At 41.0% G+C, this 12562-nt stretch overlaps 1 protein-coding gene across 4 annotated transcripts in view; it reads left to right on the top strand.

Annotated features, from left to right (window-relative positions):
• EDARADD (EDAR associated via death domain) overlaps positions 1 to 12562 on the top strand; it is a 171871-nt gene that overhangs the window by 105878 nt on the left and 53431 nt on the right. For all 4 annotated transcript variants that reach the window (XM_051820772.2, XM_017347712.3, XM_070055578.1 and 1 more), the window contains one exon: positions 1120 to 1178. In XM_051820772.2, the coding sequence (XP_051676732.1) occupies positions 1120 to 1178 (59 nt within the window). The remainder of the gene's footprint in view (positions 1 to 1119; positions 1179 to 12562) is intronic.

The raw sequence follows: 12562 nt of genomic DNA, 5'->3' as shown, positions 1-12562 counted from the left end.
CACTAGGCTAATCCTCCGCCTTGCGGCGCCGGCACACTGGGTTCTAGTCCCGGTCGGGGCACCGGATTCTGTCCCGGTTGCCCCTCTTCCAGGCCAGCTCTCTGCTGTGGCCAGGGAGTGCAGTGGAGGATGGCCCAAGTCCTTGGGCCCTGTACCCCATGGGAGACCAGGATAAGTACCTGGCTCCTGCCATCGGATCAGCGCGGTGCACTGGCCGTGGCAGCCAATGGAGGGTGAACCAACAGCAAAGGAAGACCTTTCTCTCTGTCTCTCTCTCACTGTCCACTCTGCCTGTCAAAAAAAAAAAAAAAAAAAAAAAGAATATTTATTTATTTGAGAGGCAGAGAGAGAGAGACAGATAAGTAGAAAGAAAGAGAGCTTCTGTATTCTGGTTCACTCCCTAAATACCTGCGGTGGCCAGAAGATTGAATCCATGTGCTGGGAACTCAATCCAGGTCTCCCACAAGTGTCAGGAACCCAACTATTTGAGCTACCTCTCAGCGTCTGCATTATCAGGAAGCTGAATCAGGAGCCAGAGATGAAGGTTGAATTCTGGCATTCCAATGTGGTACGCAGGCATCCTAACCTGCATCTTAACCACTAGTCTAAATGCCTCCCCTGACAATTGTTTTTGATATCCTTCTCTTTGCCTGTTGTTGAGGGAGGAATCCCGCCCTAAGGTTATGGTAGTGACTGGACAGATGACATCAGTAGCAGCTTGTGCAGCACATACATTCACATCCTAGCGTAGGACAGTGCATGTGATGCAAGCCATAGGTGGTTACATTTGGGAACACAATGAATAGCTGGGGGCTGTAGGCGGGGTGCCCCTTGATTCCCCAAACAAGCACTGGATATGATTGGTTTGTTTGAATAATTCTACAGAAACTGAAACCTGACACTCAAAAATAAGCAGGACTTGTGCCAATCCATTAACAAGGAGCATTGCTGAGCTAGGACCTTATCTTCCCAGAAGAGTAGTTCAGCAATTCAGGGCCCTCCGGATTTTACTGGATGTCCAGGCAGCACTTGGTAGTGAGCCTTAATTTTAGGTCTGACACCAGAGTGTGCTTTCTTGATCTAACTTTGCATCTTTTTTTTTTTTTCCCCATTTTCTAGCTGAGGAGTGTGATACAGTTACTTTGAACTGCCCACCAAATTCTGATGAGCAACATCAGGTAAGGATAATTTCAACTATTTTTTAGCCCTTAGATCCATGATAATCCACCAAAAAATTTTTTATGAATAATCTTATATGGGTTAAAGAATAAAGAATTTAGGATTTCTAGATCACAAAATAAATTTGAAAATGATTTGTAAGTATCCCAGTATCCTTCTAATAAGCTTTAGTTCATTGTTTGAAGGAAATGTTTCTCTGTAGGCTCAGAATGGAAAATCAGTGCTAGTGAGTTAAAAAGGAGAGTTGCATTCTTTCACGTGTGGTTGATGTGGTATTAGCGGGAATTCGTTTTTTGATGCTAAAACATGGGAGGGGAGACTTTCTGTTTGACACAGCAAAACTTGACAGTCTTACATGTTTTGTAAAATCTTGCTTTTTTCAGATACCAGAAATTGAACTTTAACATGTTTTTATTGTGTTATTCCAAAAAGCAAATGCAATTATTGTGTGCTGTTTATAAAAGCTTTATTATTTTAAAGATCAGGTTGTACAAAAAAAGTACTCCCAGAACCTGTAATTGCCCTGTTCATCTTTTGATGTCCAGCCTTCCAGATGCTTCTCTGGATCACTGTATGCTTCACTGACTTCTTGTGTCATCCAATCTACCTCTGTTCACTCACTAAAAGCCCATTAGAAAAACTGCATACTATATTATATCTGTTCAACTGCTTTTTGAGCATTAAATGTCTCAGAAAAGCAAGTATTACCTCAAGTTAGGCTGGTTTGTACCTGTTTCTTGTACCACACTGAGTTTTTAACAGGTTTTGTTTAGTCTTGTTTTAAAAACATCAGTCTGTACTAAATCTGTAATAGTGGTATTTTTGGAGAGCCAAGTCACCTCTGTAATAAAGCAGAATTACACAGTATTGATGTAATAGCAAGTTAATCATAAAGCACACCTCTCTTGAAAAATGTCAATGGTGACTACATTTGGGCAGGCGTGGGGCACATATTCAGTCACTGACTTGAATATCAGATTCTCTCTCTGTGGCTCTGATGATACTCACCATTATCCTTGAAATTGCAATCTGATGGTTGACTTCTGCAGTGACTAAATTGAAGCTATTTTAATAAACTGAAAACACGTGTTTTTCCTTTCTTGTCATCCTTAATTTTTTTAACAGTTTCCTCTCACATTTTTTGTGACATGAAACAGACTGCCATGAAGATAAACGAATGTTAAATTTTTTGTTTGATTTGGTGTTATGGATTGTCCAGAGCCATTTTAATTGGGCTTAGAATATATGTTAGGGCATTGCTTAGCATTTTTCCCAATTTTGGTGATACAGTGCTGGCTGTTACAAGTAAAACCTGTCCTAAAAGATGGAAGTAGAAATATTAACTACAAAAGGGGGAAAAGCTTACCTGAGATTTTTTTTTAAGGGATAAGGTTTATTGGTGGGGAAACTGGACAGACTGGAGGGAAAGGGCAAAGAGGGAGGAGAGCGTAAGAGAGAGATCAAGAGAGTGAGAACGAGAGAACGAGCAAGACAGAGAGAGAGATCAAGAAACAGAGAGGGAGAGAGATCAAGAGAGCCACATGTTCAGGAACAGGTCCTCTTAAAGCTTTGCCAGGGGGTGGGCAGGGAAGTAGGAGCATTGAATTCCATTAGGGAGCTGACACTGGTAGTAGGGCCATGAGGTCACCTGGCTTCCAGCCATGGCGGTGGGGGCTAGAGCCTAAAATAGTGACCAGGGCATAGATCATGACTTAGATAAGACTGTGCCATTTTAATAACATTCCCCATTTTGTTTTTTTGTAAAGCAAGAGTTGTATGGGATTACATTAGCTCCAAAAGTCCAGGAGGGGTAGAGGGATGATGATCTGTCTTTAGAGCTACTTCCTGCTGACATGGGGTAATGAGGTGCTCTCTGCTGGCATGGGGCGATGTCTGAAGCCACTGTCTCCTGGGTGGGGAGCCAAGTATATTTCTGTAGCAACATTTGGTTGACCATCTGATTGGTGAAGGCCTTGGTTCATTCCATTATCAACTCCGGTAAATATTTAAACAGACGCGGTAGTACAGAAGACAGGGTGAGAATAGCAGCCAATGATTCTAAGTGGTATTAACCAAGTAATGAGAGAATTTCATAGAGGAGAGGAAATTGGGGGGGAGGGGCAGGAACAGGGTCTCTGGACCCTTGTGAAGACTGTTTGATGGGCGTGATTTAAAGCTGATCCCAACTAAGACCGGGAGAAAAGCCACTCTTAATCTTTTGCAGATAGAGGGGTTTGTCTAGAGAAATTCTGAACAATCATACTAGATTAAGTGGGAGAGAGGGCCATCAATACACACAGGTTGGGAGTAGAGCCATTGATGTTAGAGTAGATGCTATGATTACAAAGGAATGAGGCCCCAAGTGAGCTAGATAAGGTATAGAACAAAGGGCAGAGTCATTATTGGAGAACCTAAAAAAGCTGCTGTCTAAACATGAATAAGTTTTCCAATTGAGAGGCAAATAGAACCTGACAGAAGGGGCCTGATAATAATCAGGTGGCTTTAAGGCCTTGCCGGTTATGAGGCATCTGTTCACATTGGGTGTGAACCTCCTTGGGGAAGGCACCCTGCTGACTTCCATTACTTAGCTGGCCTGGGAGGAGAGCTGACCAGGTAAAGGCAGGTGGCACTGCGCTGAACTGATGGCAGGAGCCAGGTACTTATCCTGGTCTCCCATGGGGTGCAGGGCCCAAGGACTTGGGCCATCCTCCACTGCACTCCCTGGCCACAGCAGAGAGCTGGCCTGGAAGAGGGGCAACCGGGACAGAATCCGGCACCCCAACCAGGACTAGAACCCCGTGTGCCAGCGCCGCAAGGCGGAGGATTAGCCTATTGAGCCGAGGCGCTGGCCCTGAGATTTTTAAAGCTCTATTTTAGAACAAAATGTCTTCTATTTCTAGAAAACATAGGACTGTAAGCTAGCAATTTCAGTTGGCTATTTCTTTGTATAATCTATAGGATTTGTTCTAACTGTAGATACCCAGAATGATTCTTTGAGACTAACTTGGCATTTAGAACAAAGAAAACTCAGTAAGGAAGATCTGTTTAAAAGAGCAAGAAAAAGGGCGTGGGACACTTTATCCATTTTTTACAGTTCAAACATTAAAAGTGAACTGTAAATATATTCTTTGGAATATTATTTGTCTTTTTAGTTATTTTTGTAATTTCTTCCCCCCCCCCCCCCCCCCGACAGGCAGAGTTAGAGAGACAGAGAGAAAGGTCTTCTTTCTGTTGGTTCAATCGCCTAAGTGGCCGCCACAGCCAGCGCTGCGCTGATCCGAAGCCAGGAGCCAGGTGTTTCCTCCTGGTTTCCGATGCAGGTGCAGGGCCAGAGCACCTGGGCCATCCACCACTGCACTCCCGGGCCACAGCAGAGAGCTGGCCTGGAAGAGGAGCAACCGGGACAGAATCCTGCGCCCCAACCAGGACTAGAACCCGGTGTGCTGGCGCCGCAGGTGGAGGATTAGCTAGTGAGCCGCGGCGCCTGCCGATTTTTGTAATTTCAAAACTAAATTCCACTTACACAGCTTAATTTCAGCTGCCGTTCTTTGATGCAGAGGAAAAGTGTTGTATCCTAACATCAAAAATGAAAATGTGACTCAGACAAAATTTTATAAAGAATCCTTTACTTTTAGTCATTTAAAATTAGTACTCGGCCGGCATCACGGCTCATTAGGCTAATCCTCCGCCTGCGGCGCCGGCACACCAGGTTCTAGTCCTGGTTGGGGCGCCGGATTCTGTCCTGGTTGCTCCTCTTCCAGGCCAGCTCTCTGCTGTGGCCAGGGAGTGCAGTGGAGGATGGCCCAGGTGCTCCGGCCCTGCACCCCATGGGAGACCAGGAGAAGCACCTGGCTCCTGGCTTCAGATCAGCGCGGTGCACAGGCCTCAGTGTGCAAGCCGCGGCGGCCATTGGGGGGTGAACCAACGGCAAAGGAAGACCTTTCTCTCTGTCTCTCTCTCTCTCACTGTCCACTCTGCCTGTCCAAAAATAAAATAAAGTAAAATAAAATAAAATCAGTACTCCATCTTCTAGAGCTATCTTAGTCTTACAGTTTATTGTAGGTGGTATTTAATGAGCATATGCTATGAAACCAGATCTAGACTGGATATTAGAAATAAAAAAGTTGAGAGGGGATAGGAAGATGAGGCCCCAGGCAGAGCTTACAGACTCATTGGAGAGGCAGTGTACACAAAATTAGATTCTGGCATGTGGGCATGGTTCTTGTGTTTAAACAGTTCCCATGATGCTTGCTTATGTTAAAAAAAAAAAAAAAGATATTTCCTGTGGCTGTTATCAAGCAGTACAGCATTAACTACTTTAATTACATACATAAGCATATGGCAAGTGATGGAAAAACAAAATTTGTTCCATTTCATAGCCAAGAATCTATGCCAAGAAGAGTCTAAAGTAATAATAAAAATAAGGGAAATAGTAAATATTAGGATGCTAATTAGAGTTAGAAATTACAGAAGGGATGAGATTTCCCTCTATGTTGCTTATTTTGTTTTATAAAACTAAGGTTGTTTTTGTTTGTTTCTTTTAACAGTCACATTAATTGATGGCTCATTTAATTGTGACAAAAGCGTCATCCTAATGTAAGATGTTAATAATACGAGAAACTAAGTGCAGGGTATGCAAGAACTTTTTTTTTTTTTTTTATCTTTTATTTAATGAATATAAATTTCCAAAGTACGTCTCATGGGTTACAATGGCTTTCCCCCCCATACCGTCCCTCCCACCCACCACCCTCCCCTTTCCCACTCCCTCTCCCCTTCCATTCACATCAAGATTCATTTTCGATTATCTTAGTATACAGAAGATCAGCTTAGTATACCTTAAGTAAGGATTTCAACAGTTTGTTCCCACACAGAAACATAAAGTGAAAAATAATAGATGATTTTTTTTTTTAAATGATGATGAAATCAGATCAGACCTATTGTCATGTTTAATCCCAGTGAGAGTCAAGTTGGGAATTGATAGTTTCTTTTTCTTTTTTTTTTTTTTTTTTAACAGAAGATCAGTTTAGTGTACATTAAGTAAAGATTTCAATCGTTTGCACCCCCATAGAAACACAAAGTGAAATATACTGTTTGAGTACTCGTTATAGCATTAAGCCTCAGTGTACAGCACATTAAGGACAGAGATCCTACATGAGGAGTAAGTGCACAGTGACTCCTGTTGTTGACTTTACAAATTGACACTCCTGTTTATGGCATCAGTAATCTCCCTATGCACCAGTCATGAGTTTCCAAGGCTATGGAAGCCCCTTGAGTTCTCCGACTCTTATCTTGTTTAGACAAGGTCATAGTCAAAGTGGAGGTTCTCTCCTCCCTTCAGAGAAAGGCACCTCCCTCTTTGAAGACCTGTTCTTTCCACTGGGATCTCACTCACAGAGATCTTTTTGCCAGAGTGTCTTGGCTTTCCATGCCTGAAATACTCTCATGGGCTTTTCAGCCAGATCCGAGTGCCTTTAGGGCTGATTCTGAGGCCAGAGTGCTATTTAGGACATCCGCCATTCTATGAGTCTGCTGAGTATCTCACTTCCCATGTTGGATCACTCTCCCCTTTATTTATTCTATCGGTTAGTGTTAGCAGATACTAGACTTGTTTATGTGCTCCCTTTGACTCTTAGTCCTTTCATTATGATCAATTGTGAACTGAAATTGATCACTTGGAATAGTGAGATGGCATTGGCACATGCTACCTTGATGGGATTGAATTGGAATCCCCTAGTATGTTTCCAACTCTACCAATTGGGGCAAGTCAGCCCGAGCATGCCCCAAATTATACATCTCTTCCCTCTCTTATTCCCACTTTTATGTTTAACAGGGATCACATTTCAGTTAATTTTCAACACTTAAGAATAACTGTGTGATAATTACAGAATTAAACCAGTCATATTAAGTAGAACAGACAAAAAAAAAAAATACTATGAGGGATAATGTATTAAGTTGTCCATTAGCAGTCAGGGCTATGCTGATCAAGTCACCATTTCTCATAGTGTCCATTTCACTTCAGGAGGTTTCCTTTTTGGTGTTCAGTCAGTTGTCACCGATCAGGGAGAACATATGGTATTTGTCCCTTTGGGACTGGCTTACTTCACTCAGCATGATGTGTTCCAGATTCCTCCATTTTGTTGCAAATGACTGGATTTCGTTGTTTCTTACTGCGGTATAGTATTCTAAAGAATACATATCCCATAATTTCTTTATCCAGTCTACCATTGATGGGCATTTAGGTTGGTTCCAGGTCTTGGCTATTGTGAATTGTGCTGCAATAAACATTAGGGTGCAGACCGCTTTTTTCTTTATCAATTTAAACTCCTTTGGGTAAATTCCAAGGAGTGGGATGGCTGGGTCGAACGGTAGGGTTATATTCAGGTTTCTGAGGAATCTCCAGACTGATTTCCATAGTGGCTTGACCAGTTTGCATTCCCACCAACAGTGGGTTAGTGTCCCTTTTTCCCCACATCCTCGCCAGCATCTGTTGTTGGTAGATTTCTGTATGTGAGCCATTCTAACCGGGGTGAGGTGAAACCTCATTGTGCTTTTGATTTGCATTTCCCTGATTGCTAGTGACCTGTATGCAAGAACTCTTTAAACTCATAAATCTAAAACTATTCTGAAATAAGACATTTATTTAAAACCATACTATATAAAATTTAGAATCTAGACAAACAGAAAAACTCATCCAAATTCCACCACCTTAAAACAATTATTTTTTCACTTTGATGTATTCTCTTAGATCCTTCCTATGCATAATTATAAAAAAACTTTGCAATTAATTTTATATTTTAAATACTATATTTGTAATTTAATATTTCATAAGCTTGTTAGCCATTTTGCTCCTGAATGTAGCCATCATATTTGTTCCTGGTCATGCTACCATCATGGTCAATGGCAGCATAATGCCTCTGGGATGTATGTTTGAGGGCCTCTGCTCTGAGGAAGGGAGTGCGTGACAGTGACAGTGGTCAGAGCTGAAGCTATGAAGGAGATTTTTAGTAGTAAAGCTGAAGGTAAATTGGTGCCAAGACCCCAGGGCTTTGAATGTCAGACAGGGATAGGAAGAAAGTATTGGAGGTTATAGTGGTGTTAGTACTCTAGGGCTGCCATAACAAATTACCCCAAATTAGGTGCTTAAGCAACAGGCATACTGTCTTACAGTTCTGAGGGCTACAAGTCTAAAATGAAAGTGTCAGCATAGTTGGCTTCTTTTAAAAGCCACTTGTCTTTCTATTTAAGGGGGAGGGTGGATGGGACTGGGGAGAGAGAGAGAGAGAGAGAATGTACACTAGCACTCCCATCTACTGGCTCACTCCCCAAATGCTTGCAATATCTGGAGCTGGGTCAGGTGGGAGCCAGCAGCTGGAAACTCAGTCCACGTCTCCCATGTAGGTCCATGTTGGTGACAGGAACCCAGTTACTTAGTTGTCACCACTGCATCCTCTCAGGGTCTCCTTTAGTAAAAAGCTGAACTCAGGAGATGGAGCTAGGGGTTGAACCCAGCTACTCCGATGTGGGATATAGGCATCATAACTAGTGTCTTAATCACTAGGCTAAATGCTCACCTAGGGATTGGTTCCTTCTCCTATGAAGGAAGTATGTGTTCCATACCTTTCTTTTTGGCTTGTAGATGGCTGTCTTTTCCCTGAGTTTGTTTACAAAGTCTGTCTCTGTGTCTAGATTTCCCCTTTTCATGAAGACCCCAGTCATGTTGAATTAGTGCCCACCCTAGCAACCCCTTTAGTAGCTTGATTACCTCTGCAAAGACCCTGTTTCCAAAGAGTCACATTCTGAGGTCCTGGGAGTTAGGAATCAGTGTATATCTTAGGGACACTATTCAATCCATAAGAACATTGGAAAACAAAACAAGAACCACACAATAGCAACACATTTTGAGGGAGAGAGGAAAAGGATCTGGTCTAACAGGTCCTGGAAGAGAAGGGGAGGGAAGGACCAACAATCCCAGCTGGTGATGAGACCCATGACAGGGCCATCAAAAATAGGAAAGCAGCTTATCTGGACAGAGGAGAAGCAAACGCATCATCTAGATCAACAGAAACTCAAGCCTCCATGTCTTCCTCCATTCTGAGGATTATCTAGTTGGTATATTATCTTCATGCCAACATTTTTTGATTCCCTGCAGATGACTCATAATCAATTCTGTCTCTCTCTTAGAATTTAATACACTTCTTTAAAAAAAAAAAAGATTTATTTATTTGAAAGGCAAAGTTATAGAGGAGAGACAGAGATCTTCCATCCTCTGGTTCAATCCCCAGATGGCTGCAATGGCCAGGACTAGTCCAGGAGCTTCATCGGGGTCTTCTGCATAGGTGCAGGGGCCCAAGCACTTGGGCTGCCCTCCGCTGCTTTCCCAGGAGCATTAGCAGAGAAGTGAAGCAGCCAGGACTCAAATCAGTGCCCATATGGGATGCCGGCTTTGCGGGCAGCGACTTAACCTGCTATGCCACAATGCTCGTCCCTACACTTTATTTTTTTAAAACAATTTTAGGTTCATAGCAAAATTGAGCAGAAACTATAGAAATTTCCCATTTACCTCCTGCCCCCAAACACATCCTTCCCCACCCTCGACATCCCCCATCACAGTGGTACATTTGTTAACAATGAATCCACATTGAACATCACTGTCATAGGAGGTCCATCATATATACATCAGGATTCACTCTTGGTGTTGTGCATTCTGTAGGTTTGGACAAATGTGTAATGCACTGTATGCACTATTTCAGTACTATACAGAGTATTTCACTACCCTAAAAATCCTCTGTGCTCTGCTTATCCATTTCTGCCCACTAACCCCTGGAAACCACTGATCTTTTTACTGTTTCCATAGTTTTGCCTCTTCCAGAATGTCATATAGTTGGACTCATACAATATGCTGCCTTTTCAGATTGGCTTCTTTCACTTAATAATGCACATTTGAGATTCCTCTGTGTCTTTTTATGGCTCGATAGCTCATTTCTTTTTTAGTATAGAATAAGATTCCATGATTTATTTTCCCCAATTCATCTTATGAAGGACATCTTGGTTGCCCCAAGTTCTGACAATTATGAAGAAATCTGCTATAAACATCTTGGACAGTTTCTTATGTGGATGTAGGTATTCAGCTCCTTTGGGTAAATACTGAAGAGTATAATTGCTGGATCATAGGGTAAGAGTGTGTTTAATTTTGTAAAAAAAACAAAAACTGTCTTCCAAAGTAGCTGTACCATTTTGCATTCCCAGCTACAATGAATGAGAGTACCTCTTGTTCCATGCCCTCACCAGAATTTGTTGTTGATAGCGTTATATATTTTGGCCATTCTGATAGGTGTGTAGTAGCATTTCATTGTTTTAATTTCTGTTTCCATGATGAAGTATGATGTAGAACAGCTTCTCTTGTGCATATTTGCCATCTGTTTATCTTCTTTAACGGGATGTTTGTTCATATCTTTTACGCATTTTTAACTCAGGTAATTTTTGCTTGTACTGTTGAGTTTTAAAGGTTCTGTGTGTGTTTTGAAATACAAAGTAGTATTTTGTCCTCTCTGTGTAACTCTTTCAAATAAATAAATAAATCTTAAAAAAAAGGTAGTATTTTTGTGATAGCCATTATTGAATATGTCTTTTGCAGGTATTTTCTTCAAGTCTATGGTTTGTCTTCTCATTCTGTTGACTGTATCTTTTGCAGAGTAGAGATTATAAATTCTAGTGAAATATGGTTTATCAATTCTTTCTCTAATGTATTATATCTTTGGTGTTTCATCTAAGAAGTCATTACCGTACCTAATGTCATGTAGATTTTTCCTGTATTACCTTCTAAGAATTTTGTAGTTTTGCATTTCATATTTAGGTCTGTTATCCATTCTGAGTTATTTTTGTGAAGGGTGTATGATCTATATCTAGATTCATTTTTGTGCATTTGGATGTCCAGGGGTTCCAAAAAAAGAAATCTTTGCTCAATTATAGTGCCCTTGCTGAATTTTTTAAAGATCAGTTGATTGTATTTGTGTGTGTCTATTTCTAGGCTTTCTATTTTGTTCCATCGATCTGTTTGTGTATTCTTTGCCAGTACCTCACTGTCTTAATCACAATAGCTTTATACTATGTATTGAAGTTGGACGGTATCAGCCCTCCAATTTTCTTCTCTTTTAATTGACCATTCTAACTCTTTAGCCTCTCCATGGAATCTTTAGAATCAGTTTGTTAATGTACACAAAGTAACTTGCTGGGATTTTGATTGAGATTGCACTGAATCTATAGATTAATTTGGGGAACTGAAATCTTGACATATTGAGTTTTCCTTTCCAGGAACATATAATATTTCTTCATTTATTTAGTTCTTTGATTTTTTTTCAAAGTTTTATAGTTTACTGCATACAGATCTTGTGCATATTTTGTTAGATTTATACCTAAGTATTTCATATTCTGGGTTGTTAATGAAAATGGCATTGTGTTTTAAGTTTTGAATTCCACCTATTCATTGCAGATATAGAGGAAATTATGATTTGTTAAAAAAAATCTTAATCATATCAAAATTCTGCTAAAATTACTTATTAGTTCTAAGAGGCTTTTATGGCCAATTCTTTGAGATTTTCTATATAGATGATCATATCATGTGAACAAAGATACTTTTATTTCTTACTTCCCAATCAGTATTCTTTTAATTTTTTTTCTTATATAGTTGCACTGTGGTGCTCACTGAGGACTATTTTATTTTTAAAGGTTTATTTATTTATTTGAAAGGCAGATTAACAGAGAGAGAGGGAGAGACAGAAAGTGAGATCTTCAATATGCTGGTTGATTACCCAAATGGCTGCCAACAGCTGGGCTGGGCCAGGCCGAAGCCAAGAACCTGGAACTCCATCCAGGCCTTGCAGGGAATGTCAGGGGCTCAAGCGTTTAGTCCATCTTCCCCTGTTTTCCCAGGCACATTAGCAGAGAGTTGGATCGAAAGTGAAGCAGCCAGGGCTCAAACCAGTGCTTATATGGGATGCTGGCATTGCAAGCAGTGGCTTAACCTGCTGTACCACAGTGCCTTTTCTTGATTTATATTTATTTCCTTTTCTTGATTTATAACATTAGTTAGGAACATGCATTAGTCAGCTTTGCATTAGCATAACAAAATATGTGGTGCAAGCTAACTTTGTAAATGTTTCTATTTATCTCATAGTTTTGAAGATTCAGAGTCTAAGATTGGGTGATCTCATTGGTTGGGCTTCTGGTGGGGTGGATGGATGATGTCACATCATGACTGGAGTGCCTGTGTAGGAGTAAGCAGTCATATCTCAAACAGAGAAGAAGGAGCCAGACTTGTTCCATTTATTTATTTGAAAGGCAGAGTGACAAAGTGAGGCAGAGACAAAGATATGTTCTGTCTAGT

This window comes from Oryctolagus cuniculus, chromosome 13 (assembly GCF_964237555.1).
Source record: "Oryctolagus cuniculus chromosome 13, mOryCun1.1, whole genome shotgun sequence".
Classification (NCBI taxonomy): Eukaryota; Metazoa; Chordata; class Mammalia; order Lagomorpha; family Leporidae; genus Oryctolagus; species Oryctolagus cuniculus.
Note: the sequence above shows the minus strand (reverse complement) of the source record. Positions and strands in the feature narration are given on the sequence as shown.